General features: G+C 39.7%; 1 protein-coding gene across 1 annotated transcript in view; it reads right to left on the bottom strand.

Moving 5' to 3' along the window:
* LOC149749142 (LIM and calponin homology domains-containing protein 1-like) overlaps positions 1 to 27,211 on the bottom strand; it is a 165,378-nt gene that overhangs the window by 17,562 nt on the left and 120,605 nt on the right. Inside the window, exon 2 of the mRNA XM_089911835.1 lies at positions 4,669 to 4,739. Within this exon, the coding sequence (XP_089767961.1) occupies positions 4,669 to 4,739 (71 nt within the window). The remainder of the gene's footprint in view (positions 1 to 4,668; positions 4,740 to 27,211) is intronic.

The raw sequence follows: 27,211 nt of genomic DNA, 5'->3' as shown, positions 1-27,211 counted from the left end.
CATACTGGGAGTGGCTTCCTTAGGGAATAGTCTTTGTAGCCTTTCTTTTAAATTCTTAAGTCCCCAAGTATACAATGCGGTATTCATTTAACATTTCTAAAAGCATGACACTTGTCACACATTTGCAGCTTTGTCAAACTTTGACCCTAGGCCATTTAGTTAATGCTCAGCAGAGAGCTCACATCGTTTGAGCATTTAACCTCCAAACTTCAACTACACACACTTGGCAAAAACAACAGAGGAAAAGAGAGACAGAGCAAAAATACATCTACTATAATTCTATCTGGCACAGGCACTCTATTTTATTCTTGCTATTAGTTATACGTTTATGCATAAGTATTACTGTTTTCGGGGGTACATGTGCGAGGGCAAGTGTACTGCATTTCACAGGCAAAGTAAAAGAACTCCCAGGGCGATTCTGAGGCTACTCAATTTCCATCTTATATGCTGCCTGGAGGTGCCAGTCTTTTCTCTCTCCCATCTCTGTAGTCTTTAGTACAGGTCCACGAACCTCATTTGTCGCCATCAAGTTTGGACAGGTCTTACCTAAGAATACTGAAACCCCTACACTGTCCGCCGACCATAGCCTCCTACCCCCTCAGCTCTCTCACGCCCTCCCTCTCACTGGACTTGCCTTATTGTCTTAAGAGGGTCCACCAGGCCCTTGATGCTTATATTTTTCCAAGACCACCAACCCCACACAGTCCTCCTTCTTCCTCTGTCCAGCTGAGACGCCGTGGTTACCCTCTGTACTGCATTTCTCCCCAAACTCCAGGTTTTCTGGCACCAACTCCATCCCACCGCCACCACCCAACCTCTTGCTTTTCTCTCCCATTAAAATCCCAACTCTGGACACAGGACAATGATTAAGAGCAAAAGCAAAGGAATCAGACTTCTGAATATAAATCTTTCTCATCTGGTACAACCTTAGCCTAGTTATTTAATCTCTGTACCTCAGTTACTTGCTCTGAAAAATGGGTATCATAATAGTCCTTGTAGGCCACAGGTAAGTTTAGAATCAGGCTGGCAAGAGGAAAACCAGACCCCAGGCCCAGAATATGCCCTTCTGTTTGAGAAGAACTGTGAGGTTTTTTTCAGACTCAAACAACCACGATATTTTTTTTAACATCTTTATTGGGGTATAATTGCTTTACAGCGGTGTGTTAGTTTCTGCTTTATAACAAAGTGAATCAGCTATACGTATATCCCCATATCTCCTCCCTCTGGCATCTCCCTCCCACCCTCCCTATCCCACCCCTCTAGGTGGTCACAAAGCACCGAGCTGATCTCCCTGTGCTATGCGGCTGCTTCCCACTAGCTATCTATTTTACGTTTGGTAGTATATATAAGTCCATGCCACTCACTCACTTCGTCCCAGCTTACTTTCCCCCTCCCCGTGTTCTCAAGTCCATTCTCTACGAACCAGGACATTTTCAGTGAACAAACAGCGTGGTGTTTCTCCACGATTGCAACCAACATTTAGAGCCAATCCAACTCAGAAGAGGTGAACTGCCAGTTTTCAAAATTTGAAAATATAGAGAGTTCTTATGTTTTCAAGTATTGCTGCATGGGTGGTGGTTGAGAGTTAGAACTTCTTAATCACCAGCATCCACAAAACTCTCTCTGGTTCTAAAGCGTGGCACAGCCTTAGGTATTCTCATCTACTCTCCAAAGAGAACCCTCACTTTCCTGAGACTCTCCAAACTGGGTTTCCTGCCTTTCAGGCCCTACCACCAGCCCACCCCATGCCTGGAACAGTGCAAGTCCCCCTCCTTGTCAGATTAGTCTCCGGATACGAGTCCTGGCAAAATACATTTGCTAATCTCAGTCTGCAGCAGCCCAATACGCTCTGGTTCAGATCACACTTAGCCACGCCCCCATCCCTGACAAAAAGGAGAGGGAGATCTTCTCCTTCCATTGTCCCGACCTTCAGTGCATTCAGCTCCTGAGTCTTACTTCTGTCTCTCATTGTGCTGTGGGCCCTGCACTTAGAACTTTGTCTGCATCTTGTTGGTCTGGCTGCTGTCCCAGCCTTCTCTCCAAGGCTCGGCTGGGACTCATGCTGCTGGCTTTCAGGACACCAGTGCAGTTCATTCCACCTTCATAAACTCTGCACCAGGACTGCCAGATGGAGTCCCACGGGGAAGCCAGGACTTGACCCTGGTCCTCAGACTCCTTCAAATACACCAGGGGGTCTAATCCTCTGTGGTTAGAGGAGTTAAACAATAACTCACTTGTCCTGGGTTTTATCCTACCTACCCAGACAGTAACATTTGTCCACATCCTCAGCTCACCCGCAGGCTGTCAGCAGTCAAAACCCTTTATTTATTTAAAGAGGCTCCTGGTTATAATCTGTGCCTCCATGCTGTCTAACCATACTATTTCCTAACCATGGCCTGGACCTAAACCCCACCTCTCCACCTCTCAACAACCCAAACATTCATTAATGTGTTTGTAAAAGGCCAACAGTTCGTGCCACTCCACACGAGAGACTCCATCCTCCAACTCAGCATCAACTGGGTAAGAAACAAAGTCCATGTGGGCAGATGTCTCTGGATCCAAAGCCTTGTCTTCAGACAAGCCTACCTAATCCAAAGGGAGTCAAGCGATATTATTCTATAACAGATTTATTCATATGATGGAGAGGTGGACGCCTATAAGAATCTTTGGAGCTAATGTTAGGAAAACAAAAGTTGGTACCAAAGACCCACTTCAACAGACTTAAGAGAGCATGATGCACATAAATTACATCAGATTCTGGCTCATCTGTTAACATCAGGAGAGGGCTAAGCCCAGAATCATTGGAGGAGCAGATGCTAGAACACAAGAGAAGTATTTAGAGCCTGTCTGAGTTTGTCTCTGTGAGATGCTAAACTAATTATGGTTTACCTAAGAGATGAGCTCTGATTTAGATTTAATAAAGGGAAAAGAGGTGGTGAGGAAAGTGAAGTATGAGAAGAGGGGAGAGACTCCACAGGAAAGAAGGTATGGAAACAGAAATCAGGGGGTGTACAGGCTTCCCTGGTGGCATAGTGGTTAAGAATCCACCTGCCAATGCAGGGGGATCTTCTGGGAAGATCCCACATGCCGCAAAGCAACTAAGCCTGTGCGCCACAACTACTGAGCCTGCTCTCTAGAACCTGTGAGCCACGACTACTGAGCCCGCGTACTGCAACTACTGAAGCCCACGCACCTAGAGCCCGTGCTCCGCAACAAGAGAAGCCACCGCAATGAGAAACCCGTGCACCACAACGAAGAGTAGCCTCCGCTCGCTGCAACTAGAGAAAGCCCGCGTGCAGCAACAAAGACCTAACACAGCCAAATAAAAATAAATAAATAAATTTATTTAAAAAAACAAAAGGAAGAAATCAGGGGACATAAATTTCTCTTTGAAGAAAGAAAGGCAGTGGAGAGCAGAAAAAATAAACACTGACATGAACTATGTTGAAAATTGCTGCATAATAATCAACATTTGTACAGCAAATGTAATTTTTTAAAGCACCTTATCCACATTATCCTCTTGAAATTCATGAAAAACTTATGAAATAGGCAGGAGTTGTAAACTTTTTACTACCCCTTTAAAGAGAAACAAATGAGACTCAAGGAGGTTATATGATTTAAGGGGTGAAGAAAGGATTTGAGCCTCTATAGCTCAGGCTCCAAAATCCCTGCTCTTTCAACTACTTTGGTGGATCTCAAACAATATTCTGCAAGTCCCAAGATAAGAGTGCATTCTATGTGATTCCATTTACATAAAGTTCAGGATAAGGCAAAATAGATGCTATGGTGATAGAAATCAGAACAGTGCTTTTCTATAGGTGGTTGACATTGACTGGGAAGGGACATGAGAGAGCTTTGTGCTCTATATTTTGCTCAGGGTGTAGGTTACATGAATGTACACAGTTTACAAAATCCACTGGGTTATATATCTAGGAGCTGTGCATTTCATGCATGTACATTTCAACTCAATAAAACAAAAATCAGTTATCCAAATGACAGAACCTATCAAATGAATTCAAAATACAAAATCTTGATTTGAAGTTTATGTCCATCCCTCTATAAGTATTAAGGCTCTAGCTTATTTTGTATCTGGAAGCACTTCACAGAAAGCTCTTGAATCCATCATCATAGGAGCACTCTATGACAAAGCCCAGGTTCAAAACACAAAAATTGAACGCTGCAGTTATTTTGTCAACAGCACAAATTAAATATATTCAAAATACCTCAGGGAAGTAGGCCTAGTGAGGAAGATTGCCTGGCATGTTTCAAGATGTTGTCAGTAAATAGAAAGCCCTGCTTTTACTTGGCACAAGCTGTTTTTGTTTGGAGGGAATAAGGGGAGAAAAGCTGTTTTTTTTACCACAACTTGGTCCACAACCTTCCAATTACTTGGGCCTGAATTCCTACATTGTAAACGTTGGTTGGAACTGAGTAGCAGCTACCAGATATTCCTTCTTCAACTAATTTGAAATTGCCAAGGTCCCCACCACTCCCTACTGCCCCAAGACTACTTATCTTTACTGCCTAACCCACCTAAGTGATCTGTTTTTGAATTTCAGATTCAAACTGTGAATAAATTCAAAACAAACACTAGAAGTTTTTCAGACAAACTGAATAGCATTAATGATTTTTCTTGAATAAAACCAACTGAATATAGGCTATACTTACTCGCAGAGAAGGATTCCATTTTCTAACCCTGTCCGAAAATCTTTATCACCAAAACTTCTGCCAGTTACTTGCTGGAAAAGAAAAAAAGAAAAACAGAGCATAAATTTTTCTTTTTTAATCAGGAAGCTCAGTGATTTTTTTCCAAGATATTTCAAGAGACTTGAAATAACTGGTGGCACTCCAAGAATGGGAAAAATCTGTTAGGTCTGAATTTCCTTTCCATGTGTAGCTTTGCTTAGATCAGCTAATCTTAAGTTTAGACCATTTCTTTGAAGTTTTTTTCCTATCCAATACCTTAAAAAATATCTGTTCTTCCTGATAAGGATATTACTTTTGGGGTTTGGCCATGATAAGTCAAGGCCACAGCCTCTTTCATCCTGAGGGTCCAACCCACACTTTCAAAAAAGCCTGCAGAAAGCACCACCTAAGGGTAAAGTATCTACACCTAAAGGGTAAAGTTAAAACATTAAGGGGGCAGAGGAGAGGAGGACACAGGCCCCCTAACCTTGAGAGACTAACATCAAGACTGGATGGAGAAAAGCCAATATCCATACTAACATGGTGTGAAAAAGGAAAATAAAAGCTGGCAAAGAATGAACTGTGCTGTGTCTGATAAAAACACAGTACTGATGGCCTTTCTTGATGCCTCTGGCTCTCAGCAGCCTTTGGTCTGGGCACCAGGGCATTCATTTTTTCATTCAGTAAATATTTATTGAGCATCTACAATATGCCAGGTAAATATGCATGCTATAAATCCTAAAGCAACCTCTAAAATAGCAAAATTTTAAAATACAGCTAATAAGCCAAGAAAGGAGATTAAATGGAATAATAAAAAAGATACTCTAACCATAAAAAAGAAAAAAGTAAAAGGGAATACAGAATAGATGGAATAAACAGAAAGCAAATAGCAATATTATAGACTTAAACCTAACCATGTCCATCAGAGCATTAAATATAAATGGTGTAAACATCTCCAATTAAACTAAAGAGATCATCAGGTTGGATTAAAAAAGCAAGACCCAACTATGTGATGCCTATAGGCAATGCACTTTAAATACAAAGATACGAATAGGTAAAAATAGAATAGAATAAGATATACCGTGCTAACACTAATCAAAAGAAAGCTAAAGTGGTTGTATTAACTTCTACAATAAAGAATAATACCAGGGACAGAGAAAGTCATCTTAAAACAAAGGGTTTAGGTCATCAGGAAAATAATTCTAACACTTTTACACCTAATTTGTTTTTTTTAAAAAAGCTTCAAGATACATAAGCCAAATCAGATAGATCTGCAAGAAGAAATAGACAAATTCACAACTAGAGTCAGAGATTTAATATCTCTCTTTGATAACTGATAGAATAAGCAGAGAGAAAGTCAATAAGGATAAAGAAGGCTTGAATAACACTATCAACCAAATTGACTTAATTGACATTTCTAGAATATTCCACCCTACAACAGCAGAATGAACATAATTCTTCTTAAGTTCACAATGAATATTTATTGAAATAGACCAGTTTCTGGGTCAGAAAACTAGTCCCCAAAAGCTTAAAAGAATTTAGTACATAAAAAGAAAGTTATCTAACCACAATGGAATTAAATTAGAAATTAACAACAGAAATGTCTATGAAAAAAATCCCTAACCCCAAGTAATACAATTCTAAACAACCCATTGATCAAAGAAGAAATCAAAAGAAATTAGAATCTATTTCGTAGTGAAAGAATATGGCAATATAAAAATGTATGGAGGGCTTCCCTGGTGGCGCAGTGGTTGAGAGTCCGCCTGCCGGTGCAGGGGACATGGGTTTGTGCCCCAGTCCAGGAAGATCCCACATGCCGCGGAGCGGCTGGGCCCGTGAGCTGTGGCCCCTGGGCCTGCACGTCCGGAGTCTGCACTCCGCAATGGAAAAGGCCACAATAGTGAGAGGCCCGCATACCGCAAATAAATAAATAAATAAATAGGGAAGGTGGGAGGGAGGGAGATGCAAGAGGGAAGAGATATGGGAACATATGTATATGTATAACTGATTCACTTTGTTATAAAGCAGAAACTAACACACCATTGTAAAGCAATTATACCCCAATAAAGATGTTAAAAAAAATGTATGGAAAGATGCTAAAACAGTATATGGGGGAAATATATGGCACAAAACACTTATATATCAGAAAAAAGATCTCATATCAATGACTTCTGCTCCCACCTTAAGAAAATTAAGCCCAAATTAATCAGAAAAAAGGAGAATTTATAAGAGTTGAAATCAATCAAGTAGAAAACCAAAGACTGACAGAGAAAAAAAATCAACAAAATCAAAAGCTATTTAGGACCAGAAACTGCTGCAGTTCTCAGCCATGGTTAATAGTTGTTGTCAAGAGGATCCCAGGGCTCCTTGCTGGAGGGATGAGGAGCTGATGGGGACACATGGAGGGTTTCTTGGAGTCTCTGTGGAGCCTCTGGGCCAGATCTCATAGTGAAGGCTGTAGGATCTTCCTTCCAGCCCCAGAAGCTCTGCTTGAGTCCACAGGCGCCCACCTGACCTCTGGTTCCTGGGAAGAGTGGAGTTGTCAGCAAGAGACCCTGGATGTTGAGGCCCAGGGGGAAGATGCCAGCCAACTGGAGTGCTCCTGGCTCTGACTACAGGGGGATGTGAAAACTCCTGTAAGCCGTGTGCCTGACAGGGTATTGGTGCTCCAGCCTGGTGTCAGGCCTGAGCCTGTGAGGTGAGAGAGCTGAGTTCAGGACATTGCACCACCAGAGACCTCATGGTCCCAAGTAATATCAATCAGTGAGAGCTCTCCCAGAGATCTCCATCTCAATGCTAAGACCCAGCTCCACCCAACAGCCAGGAAGCTCCAGTGCTGAACACCCCATGCCAAAAAACTAGCAAGAACACAACCCTGCCCATTAGCAGAGAGGCTGCCTAAAATCATACTAAGTTCACAGACACCCCCAAACACACCACTAGACACGCCCCACCTACCAGAACACAGGCACCAGTCCCCTCCACCAGGAAGCCCTCACAAGCCACTGAACTAACCTCACCCACTGGGGGTAGACACCAAAAACAATGGGAACTACAAATCTGCAGCCTGCAAAAAAGGAGACGTCAAACACCGTAAGTTAAACAAAATGAGAAGACAGAGAAATGCAGCAGATGAAGGAGCAAGGTAAAAACCCACCAGACCAAACAAATGAAAAGGAAATACTCAGTCTACCTGAAAAAGAATTCAGAGTAATGATAGTAAATATGATCCAAATCTTGGAAATAGAATGGAGAAAACACAAGAAATGTTTAACAAGGACCTAGAAGAACTAAAGAGCAAACAAACAATGATGAACAACACAATAAATGAAATTTAAAATTCTCTAGAAGGAATTAATAGCAGAATAACTGAGGCAGAAGAACAGATAAGTGACCTGGAAGATAAAATAGTGGAAATAACTACCACAGAGGAGAATAAAGAAAAAAGAATGAAAAGAGTTGAGGACAGTCTCAGAGACCTCTGGGACAACATTAAATGCACCAACATTCGAATTATAGGGGTCCCAGAAGAAGAGAAAAAGAAAGGGTCTGAGAAAATATTTGAAGATATTATAGTTGAAAACTTCCCTAACATGGGAAAGGAAAGAGTCAATCAAGTCCAGGAAGCACAGAGTCCCATACAGGATAAATCCAAGGACAAACATGCCAAATCACATATTAATCAAACTATCAAAAATTAAATACAAAGAAAAAACATTAAAAGCAGCAAGGGAAAAGCAACAAATAACATATAAGGGAACTCCCATAAGGTTAACAGCTGATCTTTCAGCAGAAACTCTGCAAACCAGAAGGGAGTGGCAGGATATATTTAAAGTGATGAAAGGGAAAAACCTACAACCAAGATTACTCTACCCAGCAAGTATCTCATTCAGATTCAACGGAGAAATTAAAACCTTTACAGACAAGCAAAAGCTAAGAGAATTCAGCACCACCAAACCAGCTCTACAACAAATGCTAAAGGAACTTCTCTAGGCAGGAAACACAAGAGAAGGAAAAGACCTACAATACCAAACCCAAAACATTTAGGAAAATGGTAATAGGAACATACATATCGATAACTACCCTAAATGTAAATGGATTAAATGCTCCAATCAAAACACACAGACTGGCTGAATAGATACAAAAACAAGACCCATATATATGCTATCTACTAGAGACCCACTTAAGACCTAGGGACACATACAGACTGAAAGTGAGGGGATGGAAAAAGATATTCCATGCAAATGGAAATCAAAAGAAAGCTGGAGTAGCAATTCTCATATCAGACAAAATAGACTTTAAAATAAAGAATGTTACAAGAGACAAAGAAGGACACTACATAATGATCAAGGGATCAATCCAAGAAGAAGATATAACAATTGTAAATATTTATGCATCTAAAATAGGAGCACCTCAATACACAAGGCAAATGCTGACAGCCTTAAAAGGGGAAATCGACAGTAACACAATCATAGTAGGGGACTTTAACACCCCACTTTCACCAATGGACAGATCATCCAAAATGGAAATAAATAAGGAAACACAAGCTTTAAATGACACATTAGACAGGATGGACTTAATTGATATTTATAGGACATTCCATCCAAAAACAACAGAATACACTTTCTTTTGAAGTGCTTATGGAACATTCTCCAGGATAGATCATATCTCGGGTCACAAATAAAGCCTTGGTAAATTTAAGAAAATTGAAATCTTATCAAGTATCTTTTCATACCACAACGCTATGAGACTAAATCTCAATTACAGGAAAAAAATACTGTAAAAAATACAAACACATGGAGGCTAAACAATACATTACTGAATAACCGAGAAATCACTGAAGAAACAAAGAGGAAATCAAAAAATACCTAGAGACAAATGACAATGAAAACATGATGACCCAAAACCTATGGGATGCAGCAAAAGCAGTTCTAAAAGGGAAGTTTACAGCAATACAATCCTACCTCAAGAAACAAGAAAAATCTAGGGCTTCCCTGGTGGCGCAGCGGTTGAGAGTCCACCTTCCGATGCAGGGGATGCGGGTTCATGCCCCGGTCTGGGAAGATCCCGCATGCTGCGGAGCGGCTAGGCCTGTGAGCCATGGCCGCTGAGCCTGTGCGTCAGGAGCCTGTGCTCCGCAATGGGAGAGGCCACAACAGTGAGAGGCCCGCGTACCACAAAAAAAAAAAAGAAACAAGAAAAATCTGAAATAAACAACCGAAACATACACTTAAAGCAATTAGAGAAAGAAGAACAAAAAACCCCAAAAGTTAGCAGAAGGAAAGAAATCATAAAGATCAGACCAGAAATAAATGAAAAATAAATGAAGGAAACAATAGCAAAGATCAAGAAAACTAAAAGCTGGTTCTTTGAGAAGATAAACAAAATTGATAAACCATTAGCGAGACTCATCAAGAAAAAAAGGGAAAAGACTCAAATCAACAGAATTAGAAATGAAAAAGACGTAAAAACTGACAGTGAATAAATACAAAGGATCATGAGAGATTACTACGAGCAACTATATGCCAATAAAATGGATAACCTGGAAGAAATGGACAAATTCTTAGAAAAGTACAACCTTCCAAGACAGAACCATGAAGAAAGAGAAAATATAACTAGACCAATCACAAGCACTGAAATTGAAACTGTGATTAAAAATCTTCCAACAAACAAAAGCCCAGGACTAGATGGCTTCACAGGTGAATTCTATCAAATACGTAGGGAAGAGCTAACACCAACCTTCTCAAACTCTTCCAAAATACAGCAGAGGGAGGAACACTCCTAAACTCATTCTATGAGGCCACCATATACCAAAACCAGACAAAGATGTCACAAAAAAAGAAAACTACAGGCCAATATCACTGATGAACAGAGATGCAAAAATCCTCAACAAAATACTAGCAAACAGGGCTTCCCTGGTGGCACAGTGGTTGAAAATCTGCCTGCCAATGCAGGGGACACGGGTTCGAGTCCTGGTCTGGGAAGATCCCACATGCCGTGGAGCAACTAGGTCCGTGAGCCACAACTACTGAGCCTGCACGTCTGGAGCTTGTGCTCCACAGCAAGAGAGGCTGCGACAGTGAGAGGCCCGCGAACCGCGATGAAGAGTGGCCCCCGATCGCTGCAACTAGAGAAATCCCTTGCACAGAAACGAAGACCCAACACAGCCAAAAATAAATATATAAATAAATAAATAAATAAAATACTAGCAAACAGAATCCAACAGCACATGAAAAGGATCATACACCATGATCAACTGGGGTTTATCCAGGCATGCAAGGATTCTTCAATATACGCAAATCAATCAAGGTGATAAGCCATATTAACATATTGAAGGAGAAAAACCATATGATCATCTCAATAGATGCAGAAAAAGCTTTTGACAAAATTCAACACCAATTTATGATAAAAACCCTCCAGAAAGTAGGCATAGAGGGAACTTACCTCAACATAATAAAGGCCATATATGACAAACCCACAGCCAACATCATTCTCAGTGGTGAAAAACTGAAACCATTTCCACTAAGATCAGGAACAAGACAAGGTTGCCCAATGTCACCACTATTTTTCAACATAGTTTTGGAAGTTTGAGCCATGGCAATCAGAGAAGAAAAAAAAATAAAAGGAATACAAACTGGGAAAGAAGAAGTAAAACTGTCACTGTTTGCAGATGACATGATACTATATATAGAGAATCCTAAAGATGCTACCAGAAAACTACTAGAGCTAATCAATGAATTTGGTAAAGTAGCAGGATACAAAATTAATGCACAGAAATGTCTTGCATTCCTATACAGTAACGATAAGAAATCTGAAAGAGAAATTAAGGAAACACTCCCATTTACCACTGCAACAAAAAGAATAAAATACCTAGGAATAAACCTACCTAAGGAGACAAAAGACCTGTATGCAGAAAACTATAAGACACTGATGAAACAGAAATTAAAGATGATACAAACAGATGGAGAGGTATACCATGTTCTTGGATTGGAAGAATCAACATTGTGAAAATAACTATACTGCCCAAAGCAATCTACAGATTCAATGTAATCCCTATCAAACTACCAGTGGCATTTTTCATAGAACTAGAACAAAAAATTTCACAATTTGTATGGAAACACAAAAGACCACGAATAGCCAAAGCAATGTTGAGAAAGAAAAACAGAGCTGGAGGAATCAGGCTCCCTGACTTCAAACTATACTACAAAGCTACAGTAATCAAGACAGTATGGTACTGGCACAAAAACAGAAATATAGATCAATGGAACAGGATAGAAAGCCCAGAGATAACCCATGCACATATGGTCACCTTATCTTTCATAAAGGAGGCAGGAATATACATTGGAGAAAAGACAGTCTCTTCAATAAGTGGTGCTGGGAAAAGTGGACAGCTACATGTGAAAGTATAAAATTAGAATACTTCCTAACACCATACACAAAAATAAACTCCAAATGGATAAAAGACCTAAATGTAAGGCCAGACACTATAAAACTCTTAGAGGAAAACATAGGCAGAACACTCTATGACATAAATCACAGCAAGGTCCTTTTTGACCCACCTCCTAGAGAAGTGGAAATAAAAACAAAAATTAACAAATGGGACCTAATGAAACTTCAAAGCTTTTGCACAGCAAAGGAAAACATAAACAAGATGAAAAGACAACCCTCAGAAAGGAGAAAATATTTGCAAACAAAGCAAATGACAAAGGATTAATCTCCAAGATATATAAGCAGCTCATGCAGCTCAATATCACAAAAACAAACAACCCAATCCAAAAATGGGCAGGAGACCTAAATAGACATTTCACCAGAGAAGATACACAGATTGCTGGCAAATACATGAAAGGATGCTCAACATCACTAATCAGTAGGGAAATGCAAATCAAAAGTACAATGAGGTATCACCTCACACCAGTCAGAATGGCCATCATCAAAATATCTACCAACAATAAATGCTGGAGAGGGTGTGGAGAAAAGGGAACCCTCTTGCACTGTTGGTGGGAATGTGAACTGGTACAGCCACTATGGCGAACAGTATGGAGGTTCCTTAAAAAACTACAAATAGAACTACCATATGACCCAGCAATCCCACTACTGGGCATATACCCTGGGAAAATCATAATTCAAAAAGAGTCATGTACCACAATGTTCACTGCAGCTCTATTTACAATAGCCAGGACATGGAAGCAACCTAAGTGTCAATCTACTGATAAATGGATAAAGAAGATGTGGCACATATATACAATGGAATATTACTCAGCCATAAAAAGAAACGAAATCGAGTTATTTGTAGTGAGGTGGATGGACCTAGAGTCTGTCATACAGAGTGAAGTAAGTCAGAAAGAGAAAGACAAATACCGTATGCTAACACGTATATATGGATCTAAAAAAAAAATTGTTCTGAAGAACCTAGGGGCAGGACAGGAATAAAGATGCAGAGGTAGAGAATGGACTTGAGGACACGGGGAGGGAGAAGGGTAAACTGAGACAAAATGAGAGAGTAGCATTGACATATATACACTACCAAATGTAAAATAGATAGCTAGTGGGAAGCAGCTACATAGCACAGGGAGATCAGCTCGGTGCTGTGTGACCACTTAGAAGGGTGGGAAAGGGAGGGTGGGAGGGAGACACAAGAGGGAGGGGATATGGGGATATATATATATACATATAGCTGTTTCAGTTTGTTATACAGCAGAAAGTAATACAACATTGTAAAGCATTTATACTCTAATAACGATGTTAGAAAACTCTTTATTTGAGATCAACAAAATTGATAAACCTTTAGCTAATAAATTTGATAACCTTTGGTTTTTAGCCAAAAAAGAAAGACACAAATTACCAATACCAGGAATGACGTGATATCATTACAGATTCTACATACATTAAAAGGATAACAAAGAAATATAAATAAATCTGTGACAATAAGTTCACCAACTTAGATGAATTGAATAAAATTTTTGACACAAGCGTCCATAGTTCACTCAACAAAGAAATAGATAACCTTCCCAAAAGAAAACGCCAGGCCCAGAAGGCTTACCTGGTGAATTACAGCAAATATTTAAGAAAGAAGTAATGCAAATCTACACAAACTCTTCCAGACAGTTGAAGGGGAAAGAATACTTCCCAGTTCATTTTATTAGGGCAGCATTACCGTGATTCTAAAACGAAAGACATTATAAAACAGATAACACACGTACACACACACACAGACACACACACAGGGGAAATACGTCAACACCATGGTGGGAATCAGATGTGATCTTTATTTTCTTCTTTTAAAGTTTCCCTCTTTTCCTAAAACTTTCTCCAGTTAATACATATTACTTTAACCATCAGAAAAACCAAACAAGGTTTTTTCTTTTTCTTTTTTTTTTTTAAGAGCAGCCCAAGGAAACTAAGCAGTCCCAACTCTTCCTTGTAAATCAGAGTTCAAGTTCTATTATAAGACATCCTCATTACCACTCCCACTAGAAAGGCAATCCACAAGCCAATACAATATACCACCTCCAAAAAATTCCTTTGTTAATATCCTCTCATTCTTATCTGAGGAAAGGTGAGAAAATAGATAAAACGTAGTTCCTTACAGTTTGCAAATATCTAGCTTTTTCCGCAAAATAAAATATTGAGAAAGGAATTAAAGAAAGTCTTCATAAAGCTAAAGTTTTCACCACAGACTTAGAACAGCATAGCATTTTCTTTCATGAATTTATTAGTTCTGATTTATATTCTCAAAACGTTACTAATATTCTTTATAAAACTAACCTCCATTCAGTGAGAAGTGATTAGAAAGCTTTAAAAACATTTTTTTCAGGTCTTTACATTTTTGTTAAAAGTATTATATTCTAGTGCAGATGGTGCTAACATTGAGAACCCAAGCTCGTTTATACATTTATTACAGAATTTCTGGCTAAGTTAAGCCAGGTCCCTCTCCATTTACTGGGCGAAGATGATAAGCAGGGCTGAGATAGAAACACAAATGAGACATGGCCACTGCATGCAGAAAACTCACAGATGGGAGGAAAGCAGATATCTAAGTTCCTACCATAAATAGAAGGTAACAGAACTATTAAGATTATAAGATAATATTGGTGGTCCATGAACCACCTAAAATTCCCATGTACTATTTAAAATTATCTTGCATGTGATGCATGGCCACTAAAAAATTTCAAGTAGATTCGATTTAATAGTCCAAAGTCAGACTGCTAATCAAGATGTAGTCTGATTAAATTCAGTTTCCTAGACTCCTAATTGTGGAGGTGGGAGCAGGCACCACGCATTTGGAGGAAGGTGCTCATTTCCACCTCTGTTCCTTCTCATCTGCCTCCTTCCCCGCTCTTCTGTGTCCATCAGGTCCCAGCATAGCTTTCACACGGCTCTCCACTGATCCAAATGCCATCCGTTGTTCCAAGCCCAGGTTACTTAGTGTAGAGGCACCTGGCCCTTTGTTAGGAGGGTCAACAGCTGAATAGACTCCAGAAATTCAACAAGGACTGAGCCACTGAACAGTCTGGTCCTTAGACCAGCACCGGCAGCAGCCACAGCAGCATCTTCACCTGGAATTAACGTTAGATATACAGACTCAGTCCTCCCACCTTCTCCAAGACCTACTTTATCAGAACAAGCGTTTAAAAAAGAGCCCATGTGATTCATATGCAAAGTAAATTTTACAAAGCCCTGACCTTGCATACTAAACTAAGCCAGCAGTTCAGTCTCAGAAAGGTTGGACCCTCCGTTAGAATCAGGAATTTGGATGACTTCTCTCAATGACCCCTCTTAGCAACATCTTTATGATGTATTTACAGTGTCACACGTTGTATAGTTTAACTATAAAGATTCGTAACAGCATAAGCCATTACTATAAAGACAAAAAACAAAAAAAACCCAGCTGCCAAGAACCAACCGCCATTACCAACAGACCATGAGCAGGGGAAATGAAAAGTGACTGCCAAGTTCTTCACTAACCTTCCCACCTGGGCCCCAACTGATGGAGGACTCTCAGTAACCTTCCAGACAAGGCACTGACCAAGCCATCAGCTCGTGATCACTCTCCAAGGACACAGAATAGGATGGGAAGATTAATAGAGCCTTAAAGAGGATCTGTGATGGAGATCTGGGATGTGGGGTGGGTGGGGAGAGAGCCCAGGTTCAGAAGCATTCAGGGGCTTACAGGGGAAGAGCAGCATGAAGTGTCAAGAGCGCTTTATCATTCCCCCAAATCCTGCTTTGCATACCTTGCTGGTCCTCACCCATCCGACCAACTAGTCCTAGCAACTCTACCCTTGCAGTTGTTCAGCTTAGTTATACTTGACCCCACTCTTTCATACCCAGTCACATCCACCAACAAATCCTGTTGATTCACCCTTCAGAATTTAGCCAGAATCCAACCACTTCTCGTGGCCTCCACTCTACCACCTTACTCCGAGCCGTCATCATCTTACACCTGAGATAAGAGTCTCCTAACTGGCTCACTGCTTCCACCCTTGCCTCCTTCCATCTATTCTCAACCCAGCAGCCAGGGTAATCCTATCAAGTACTCCACTCAAACCCACCCCAATACTTCCCCATCTCACTCACAGTAAAAGCCAAAGTTTTTACAGTTCTCTGAAGGTATTCAACATAAAAACAAACAAGGAAAAAAACCCTACCAGGGGAATATGGACAAAACTATTGGGCACCACCATGATTTTAAGGGTAGACATAACGAACTTGCATACATCTCCCCCATTCACGGTGATCCTCAGAAGTACTTATGGTGGCAATTATATCACCAACTATGCCCTATATGCCTTTCAGAAGAGTCCAATGTCAGATTTTTTCCCCTACTTTATGGTTTAGGATTAATTCACTTTCATTACTAACCAAAATATTTGTTGGCAGAACATACTGTGTAAGATTAAAATAGTCTATAAATAGGTAATTTACCAAAACCTCGATGGTTTTAAAGGAAAAGCTTCCTTCTACCTTAGCAATCAAACCAAAAGCAGAAGCAAGAGGACATCATGATGCGTCATCACACTACTTTATGCAAGTAATTACTGAGTAATAAGCTCATCTGGACTCGATTTCCTTCCCATAGAACTAAAAGGTAATTATGTCTCTGAGTTTCTCCATGTCAATGGCACTGCTCTAGAACACTCAGATAACTGAAATATGGAGAACTTTTTAAAAAAACAGTCTAATAAGGAAAACCACACAATTTTATGGTAACGTTTTTACAATGTGTTTATAATGCAACACACTGACACTGTATGTCTTAATGCCTCATTTTGTTAATTACTTTATTACCATCGTTACTAAATAGGTGCCATGAACAAAGACTGCCAAGAATCAGTCTTTCAGCCTGATCATTACCATTTATACAAATTGCATTTCAGAAATATTTTCATTTATCTTCAGTTGTTTCTTGAAAACAATCTGGTGGACAAACTGCAGTCTACTAATAAACTGCAGGTCCGAAGGGATTTTGAATAAATGTTGGAGGAACTTCCCTGGGGGTCCAGTAGGTAGGACTCTGTGCTCCCAATAGAGGGGGCCTGGGTTCAATCCCTGGTTGGGAAATTAGATCACACACGCAGGCCGCAACTAGGAAGTCCGCATGCCACAACGAAAGATCCCACATGCCACAACGAAGATCCTGCATGCCACAACTAAGACCCGGCACAGCCAAAATAAATAAATAAATAAGTAAATTTTTTTTAAGTTACAATTTTAAAAAATAAAAAAATAAATGTTGGAAATCCTATTATAATGATCTTAAGAAGCAATTCTATTGGCTGGCAAAATAATGGTCCCTGCATTCAAGAAATAGAAAAAATACAAAATTTACTATATTTTGACTTAATCTTTGAAAGACATGGACATTTTCCCTAAATTGTTGTACAAAAACAGGTACACTTTTCAGAAGGTTTGATTTCCTCCTACAGTCAATGAAAATCACACCTCTTTAATTCACCAGAGAAAATTATTTGTAGTTCATTATGCTCACTTCTCTTCTGATAATATTTGACTTATTTAACAGAAAGAGTATTTCTTTTTAAATCTAAATTGTAAAATAAAGCAGAAGATAATTGCTCTTATTTTTCACATTTATTGACAAATAAATCCACTGCTATTGCTGTCTCCTTAATAGGGCTGCTAGAAAAATCAAATCAAAATTCTGTGGAGAAGAACACAGCAAGGAGGCAACTGTCTGCAAGCTAGGAAGGGTGCTCTCGCTAGAGACCAATCAGCTGGCATCTTCATCTTGGACTTCCCAGCACTCAGAACTTCCCAACTGGCCCAGAAAGCTGTGTTCTTGGTTTTCTGCCAGCTCATTAGCCACAGGATCTAATCCATTGCCAGCACAGGCTGTTACAACGCCAACCTGGGTCCAGAGATGGGCTTTGGACTGTGCAGGCATAAAGGATAATAGTTTAAAAAAACAAATACACCAGAGGGCAGACAGCAGAAACAAGAAGAACTACAATCCTGCAGCCTGTGAAACAAAAACCACATTCACAGAAAGACAGACAAGATGAAAAGGTAGAGGGCTAGGTACCAGATGAAGGAACAAGATAAAACCCCAGTAAAACAACTAAATGAAGTGGAGATAGGCAACCTTCCAGAAAAAGAATTCAGAATAATGATAGTGAAGATGATCCAGGACCTCGGAAAAAGAATGGAGGCAAAGATCGAGAAGATGCAAGAAATGTTTAACAAAGACCTAGAAGAATTAAAGAACAAACAAACAGAGATGAACAATACACTAACTAAAATGAAAACTACACTAGAAGGAATCAATAGCAGAATAACTGAGGCAGAAGAAGGGATAAGTGACCCGGAAGACAGAATGGTGGAATTCACTGCTGCGGAACAGAATAAAAAAAAAAGAATGAAAAGAAATGAAGACAGCCTAAGAGACCTCTGGGACAACATTAAACGCAACAACATTCGCATTACAGGGGTCCCAGAAGGAGAAGAGAGAGAGAAAGGACCCAAGAAAATCTTTGAAGAGATTACAGTCAAAAACCTCCCTAACTTGGGAAAGGAAATTGCCACCCAAGTCCAGGAAGCACAGCAAGTCCCATACAGGATACACCCAAGGAGAAACACGCCGAGACACATAGTAATCAAACTGGCAAAAATTAAACACAAAGAAAAATTATTGAAAGCAGCAAGGGAAAAATGACAAATAACATACAAGGGAACTCCCATAAAGTTAACAGCTGATTTCTCAGCAGAAACTCCACAAGCCAGAAGGGAGTGGCATGATACACTTAAAGTGATGAAAGGGAAGAACCTAGAGCCAAGATTACTCTACCCAGCAAGGATCTCATTCAGATTCAATGGAGAAATCAAAAGCTTTACAGACAAGCAAAAGCTAAGAGAATTCAGCACCACCAAACCAGCTCTACAACAAATGCTAAAGGAACTTCTCTAAGTGGGAAACACAAGAGAAGAAAAGGACCTACAAAAACAAACCCAAAACAATTAAGAAAATGGTCATAGGAACATACATATCAATAATTATCTTAAACGTGAATGGATTAAATGCTCCAACCAAAACACACAGGCTTGCTGAATGGATACAGAAACAAGACCCATATATATGTTGTCTACAAGAGACCCACTTCAGACCTAGGGACACATACAGACTGAAAGTGAGAGGATGGAGAAAGATATTCCATGCCAATGGAAATCAAAAGAAAGCTGGAGTAGCAATACTCATATGAGATAAAATAGACTTTAAAATAAAGAATGTTACAAGAGGCAAGGAAGGACACTACATCATGATCAAGGGATCAATCCAAGAAGAAGATATAACAATTGTAAATATATATGCACCCAACAAAGGAGTACCTCAATACATAAGGCAACTGCTAACAGCTCTAAAAGAGGAAATTGACAGTAACACAATAATAGTGGGGGACTTTAACACCTCACTTACACCAATGGACAGATCAGCCAAAGTGAAAATAAATAAGGAAACAGAAGCTTTAAATGACACAATAGACCAGATAGATTTAATTGATATTTATAGGAAATTCCATCCAGAAACAGCAGATTACACTTTCTTCTCAAGTGCACACGGAACATTCTCCAGGATAGATCACATCTTGGGTCACAAATAAAGCCACGGTAAATTTAAGAAAATTGAAATCATATCAAGCATCTTTTCTGACCACAATGCTATGAAATTAGAGATGAATTACAGGGAAAAAAACCATAAAAAACACAAACACATGGAGGCTAAACAATACATTACTAAATAACCAAGAGATCACTGAAGAAATCTAAGAGGAAATCAAAAAATACCTAGAGACAAATGACAATGAAAACACGACGATCCAAAACCTATGGGATGCAGCAAAAGCAGCTCTAAGAGGGAAGTTAATAGCTATACAAGCCTACCTCAAGAAACGAGAAAAATCTCAAATAAGCAATCTAACCTTATACCTAAAGGAACCAGAGAAAGAAGAACAAACAAAACCCAAAGTTAGCAGAAGGAAAGAAATCATGAAGATCAGAGGAGAAATAAATGAAAGAGAAACAAAGATAACAATAGCAAAGATCAATAAAACTAAAAGCTGGTTCTTTGAGAAGATAAGCAAAGTTGATAAACCATTAGCCAGACTCATCAAGAAAAAGAGGGAGAGGACTCAAATCAATAAAATTAGAAATGAAAAAGAAGAAGTTACAACAGACACCGCAGAAATACAAAGCATCCTAAGAGACTACTACAAGCAGCTCTACGCCAATAAGATGGACAACCTGGGAGAAATGGACAAATCCTTAGAAAGGTATAACCTTCCAAGACTGAACCTGGAAGAAATAGAAAATATGAACAGACCAATCACAAGTAATGAAATTGGAACTGGGATTAAAAATCTTCCAACAAACAAAAGTCCAGGACCAGATGGCTTCACAGATGAATTCTATCAAACATTTACAGAAGAGCTAACACCCATTCTTCTCAAACTCTTCCAAAAAATTGCGGAGGAAGGAACACTCCCAAACTCATTCTATGAGGCCACCATCACCCTGATACTAAAACCAGACAAAGATATTACAAAAAAAGAAAATTACAGACCAGTATCACTGATGAACGTAGATGCAAAAATCCTCATCAAAATACTAGCAAACAGAATCCAACAACACATTAAAAGGATCATACACCATGATCAAGTGGGATTTATCCCAGGGATGCAAGGATTCTTCAACATATGTAAATTAATCAATGTGATAAACCATATTAACAAATTGAAGAATAAAAACCATATGATCATGTCAATAAATGCAGAAAAAGCTTTTGACAAAATTCAACACCCATTTATGATAAAAACTCTCCAGAAAGTGGGCATAGAGGGAACCTACCTCAACATAATAAAGGCCATATACGACAAACCCAAGGCAAACATCATTCTCAATGGTGAAAAACTGAGTGTTTCCACTAAGATCAGCAACAGGACAAGAATGTCCACTCTCACCACTATTATTCAACAGTTTTTGAAGTCCTAGCCATGGCAGTCAGAGAAGAAAAAGAAATAAAAGGAATCCAAATTGGAAAAGAAGAATTAAAACTGTCACTGTTTGCAGATGACATGATACTATACATAGAGAATCCTAAAGATGCCACCAGAAAACTACTAGAGCTAATCAATGAATTTGGTAAAGTAGCAGGATACAAAATTAATGCACAGAAATCTCTTGCATTCCTATAAACTAATGATGAAAAATCTGAAAGAGAAATTAAGGAAACACTCCCATTTACCACTGAAACAAAAAGAATAAAATACCTAGGAGTAAACCTACCTAGGGAGACAAAAGACCTGTATGCAGAAAACTACAAGACACTGATGAAAGAAATTAAAGATGATACCAACAGGTGGAGAGATATACCATGCTCTTGGATTGGAAGAATCAATGTTGTGAAAATGACTATACTACCCAAAGCAATCTACAGATTCAATGCAATCCCTATCAAACTACCAATGACATTTTTTACAGAACTGGAACAAAAATCTTAAAATTTGTATGGAGACACAAAAGACCCCAAATAGCCAAAGCAGTCTTGAGGGAAAAAAACAGAGCTGGAGGAATCAGACTCCCTGACTTCAGACTATACTATAAAGCTACAGTAATCAAGACAATATGGTACTGGCACAAAACCAGAAACATAGATCAATGGAACAAGATAGAAAGCCCACGCACCTATGGTCACGCACCTATGGTCAACTAATCTATGACAAAGGCTGCCAGTATATACAATGGAGAAAAGACAGTCTCTTCAGTAAGTGGTGCTGGGAAAACTGGATAGCTACATGTAAAAGAATGAAATTAGAACACTCTCTAACACCATACACAAAAATAAACTCAAAATGGATTAGAGACCTAAATGTAAGGCCGGACACTATAAAACTCTTAGAGGAAAACATAAGAAGAACACACTTTGACATAAATCACAGCAAGATCTTTTTTGATCCACCTCCTAGAGAAATGGAAATAAAAAGAAAAATAAACAAATGGGACCTAATGAAACTTCAAAGCTTTTGCACAGCAATGGAAACCATAAACAAGATGAAAAGACAACCCTCAGAAAGAAGAAAATATTTGCAAACAAATCAACGGACAAAGGATTAATCTCCAAAATATATAAATAGCTCATGCAGCTCAATATTAAAAAAACAAACAACCCAATCCAAAAATGGGCAGAAGACCTAAATAGACATTTCTCCAAAGAAGACATACAGATGGCCAAGAAGCACATGACAAGGTGTTCAACATCACTAATTATTAGAGAAATGCAAATCAAAACTACAATGAGGTATCACCTCACACCAGTTAGAATGGGCATCATCAGAAAATCCGCAAACAACAAATGCTGGAGAGGGTGTGAAGAAAAGGGAACCCTCTTGCACTGTTGGTTGAATGTAAGTTGATACAGCCACTATGGAGATCAGTATGGAGGTTCTTTTAAAAACTAAAAACAGAATTACCTTATGATCCAGCAATCCCACTACTGGGCATATACCCAGAGAAAACCATAATTCAAAAAGACACATGCACCTCAATGTTCATTGCAGCACTATTTACAATAGCCAGGTCATGGAAGCAACCTAAATATGCCCATCGACAGATGAATGGATAAAGAAGATGTGGTACATATATATAGAAAGGAATATTACTCAACCATAAAAAGGAACAAAATTGGGTCATTTGTTGAGACGTGGATGGATCTAGAGACTGTCATACAGAGTGAAGTAAGTCAGAAAGAGAAAAACAAATATCGTATATTAACGCATATATGTGGAACCTAGAAAAATGGTACAGATGAACCGGTTTGCAGGGCAGAAATTGAGACACAGATGTAGAGAACAAACATACGGGCACCGAGGGGGGAAAGCAGTGGCGGGGGTGGGGGGGTGTTGGGTGGGTGGTGTGATGAATTGGGCGATTGGGATTGACATGTATACACTGATGTGTATAAAGTTAATGACTAATAAAGACCTGCTGTATAAAAAAATAAATTAAATTAAATTTAAAAAAAATTCTATGGAAACCCTTTGCAAACCATCTCAAGTCATACTCATCTAAGTCAGAATTAGCAATCAACTAATAACCATCTACCAAATACCTACTTCTGTCCAGGCAGTATAAGAGGTGTGAGTGAGATCAAAATAACAAGAGCTGGACCCTACTCAGTAAGAACCCATGAGCCAGGGGGAAAGATAAAACATTACAAAACAGTAGTTGGTGTTGGAAGAGAATTATGGGCAAGAGCACAGAGCAAGCAATCAACACAAACTGCACAACTAAAGAGATAGCTGAATAGTGCACATTCACAGAGCAATTTCTTTATGCTTTCCCTGTTCTAAATGTTTGCCACATTTGAATTTATTTAATCCTCATAACAGCCCTATGAGGTGGGTCTGATTATTGTTATTTCCATTTTAAAGTCAAAGAAACCTAGACGCAGAGAGGTTAAGTCCTTGCTCAAGGACACAAAACTAGTAAATAGCATAGCCAAGATTTAACCTCAGGTAGTAAGACTGCAGAGTTCACACTCCTACAGACACATGATTCTGTGCAGCATCTGAGCAAAGAAATGAACTCTCTCTGCCTGAGATAGTCAAGGAAAGCCTTTGAGGGGCTGACATTTGAGTTGGTCCTGAAGGAAAAGAAAGGATTCCTCAAAGGAAGGAGATGAAGTAGTGCAACCCAGGCAAACACAAAGACATATACAAAGGTTTATTTGAGCAAAGGGGAAAAGTCCTAAGGGTGAGAACAGGGGGAGGCAGATGGGGAGGGGAGAGTGGTAGGAGAGAAGGTGCCACCGTAGGCATAGCCCACATGATAAAGGACCTGTATGTCAGAACTATGGGTTGTACTTGAACCTGAAACAACAGAGATATCCCAGAAGATGGGGCGAGGGAAAGGTTCTTTGGCAATCGTTCTCCCCATTTCCCACTAATTCCCCATTTCTAAAGAGATAGTCCAAGCATGACTTCCTGTGGACTCTACCACCAACATTTTATAGCCAATGACCTTGCTTTTGGAATCACAGTGAGATCAAGACCATCTGGCCAGACTTTCCTTTGGAACCACTGCCCCTAGCCCCACCCACATCCCTTTATAGGCCATATCTACACATATCTTTTCATCTTTTCCTGTCAGCTCTAAAGAAAGAAATGCACTTTCTCTTTCCTCTGTCAAAGCTCGGAATCCCATCCCTTCCCATCCCCAGGTACTACCTTTATCTCAACCTTACCCGTAGGTCCATAGCATCCTTCATCTCTCTGCTGATGGCATAATGATTTCCCTCCCTTCCTGAAAACCCTAATTCATTGAATCCAGCTCCTTCAACCACAATCCTGTTTTTCTCCTTCCTTTCACAGTCCAATCCCCATATACGAGTATCGGGTACCCATTACTCTTATCATCATAGCTCAGCCGCCTGTCCTCTTTTAATTCGCTGAAAATTCTTAAAGGGTTAAAAGTTCAGACCTGCAAATTCGACTCTGAGCCCCACCAGCACAAGCTAAATCATAAGCAGATGAATGAACTTCTACCAACCTTCAGCTTCCCTACTTACAAAGTGATAAATTGTACCTACTCTAAATGCATCAATAGTAAATGAATTGCATAAGAGTAAATTAATTACCGTATGTCAAACCCTTCCCATAGTGCCTAATCCATAGTAAGAGCTCAATAAACTTCATTGTCAATATTGGCAACAATATTAGAATTGCCATAGATCTCATTCTTAATTTCTCTCTTTCCAATACTCTTTGCAGATCTTTCCTCCCTGATCTTAAATGATGCCATGCTTTACTGATTCTCCTCTTAAATTCTAATTTTGCCATACTCTCTGAACCAACAGACATCGTCTCATCTAATCTGAATCAAGGTCTCAGCAGCATGATAGTCAACCACTCCTTCCTTTTTAGATCGCTTGCGCCTCCTAGGCCTCCCCACTACCAGACACTCCTGATTTTCCTTCTACCTCATTCAATAAATACTCCTTTCTCTGTTGCCTTAGGTAATTCTACCTCATTCATTTCCTAGGTATAAAACATGGTTCTTTTTCTCCTTCCTTCACTTTTCCTTTGTTCTCTGTATAGCCACACCCTCCTGTTCCCTGGGTAGTTCCAGGTCCTTAAGTACCTCACACTGATAACTCATTTAGTTTTATGAGTTTAAATATCTTGCCTTTAAACATCTTGCATAGGATAACTCACACATTTTTATATGTGGCATTGACCCTTCTCCCCTGAAGTCCAGAATCAAATATCCAATTTCTTACTCAACATCTCGACTTGGGTACCTAATAAATATTTCACACTTAACAAGATCAAAACAAAATTTGTGACGTCTGCCCTCCGATCCAACCTGTTCCACCTCTGGTCTCCTCCATATCAATGAATGGCACCACCATCTCCCATCACCAAGAACATACAGACACATTCAAACCATCAAAAAGAGCAATGTTCCTCTCTCCAAAGTGTACTTTAGATCTGTTCTTTACCCTCTGTCTCTACACTACACACTAGTCCAAGCCTCCATCGCCTCTCAGCAAAAAAACTACACCAGCCACCTTTGTGGTCACGCTGCTTCCTCTCTGGCCCTCTATAAGCATCTCCCACACAGGACCCAGAAATCTTTTTATAGATCAATCCCATGTCCCCTCTCACTACACCAGAATAAGTCCAAGTTTTATACACAACCTCTTCATTTTACAGATGAGAAAAAATAATGTCCTGCGAATTAAGTGACTTGATCAAGGTCATAAGCTAGCTATCAGCAAGGATGAGACCAGAACCAGACCTCCCTTCACCCAGGCCAGGGCTTCACTGCCCCACCCACTGCCCTCTGAAGGCACATATTCTAATGACAATTACGTTAATACACTCTCTTTAATAACAATAGCTCCTTACCTCTATTCAGTTTGGGTTGGCAAAGAAACAGCACAGAAGTCCAGGCCTGAGGTTATTTAATCAACATTATCAGACCATGATCCTCTCCAGCACTAGCTCTGAGTGTTTAATGTTCAGGATAATAAAATGCAATCTGCAGAATCCATTTATATTTTCATCATGTCATCAGAAACCCAGCAGGCGCTGTTTATAGCCACAGATTGACAGACTCTGCTAAAAAAAATCTAATTAAGAATACAAGAAATGCTCCAAAGCATGCTGGGAGCATTAAATCCTCTGATCTAGCCATTGCGTGCTCTAGACACAGGAAATGGGTCAGTCCAGGAACATGTGAGTGGGTTTAGCAGTAAGTGTGTTTGCACACTTAGGCTGTTCTTACCTTCTAAAGAGACAGAACAGACACTGCAAAGAAAGACAAACAACTCATGAGCTTTAACCCAACATAAAGTATTAGCAATTGATTTGAGAGCAAAGAAAAAGAATGAGTCGCGAAAGAAAATGGCCTCGTAAGTGCTTCTGGGCTATGCGTGCTGTCTCTACTACAAGAAGCAGCGCTAGGCTTCAGCCACAGTGTGATTTTTACCTGGGTATCATGTTGCTCCTTAAATAAATACTTCAATTCATGGTTAATTTTGACAAATCAGTGTATGGAACTGTCATCTAGTCCTCAGCACAGGGAGATACAAAACCTCTGAATTAGGCAAATCGGGGTCCAAATTTCAGGTGTGACACTTTGGAGCTACGTGACACTGGACAAATGGCTTCGTTTCTCTGAGCCTGCTCCATCATCTTTAAAAGACAGTTGTAGGAACCTGTTTTACAAGGTTGTTAGAGGTTGGAAATCATGAGTAGAAACCATCTAATAGGACATGTACTACTGATTGGAAGCTCTATTACTTTCTTTCTTCGAGCTTCATCTCTAAGGAGAAGAAAAAAATCCATGCTGGAGTGTCTCGATCAGGTGGTTGCAATTTCTGTTCAGAAATACCGCTCAAGAGAAAGTGAGTATGGCTGAGGCAGATCTGCTGCTTCACAGATGGCTCTGGGCTTGTGAGTGCTGGGTACAAAATCACACGATGTGACAGACTCCTATACACATGGTCCGGATT

Source organism: Delphinapterus leucas, chromosome 5 (genome assembly GCF_059928025.1).
Source record: "Delphinapterus leucas isolate spDelLeu-1000000601 "Yukka" chromosome 5, BTC_Dleu_Yukka2, whole genome shotgun sequence".
In the NCBI taxonomy this organism is placed as follows: Eukaryota; Metazoa; Chordata; class Mammalia; order Artiodactyla; family Monodontidae; genus Delphinapterus; species Delphinapterus leucas.
This window is presented reverse-complemented; position numbering and strand designations above follow the sequence as displayed.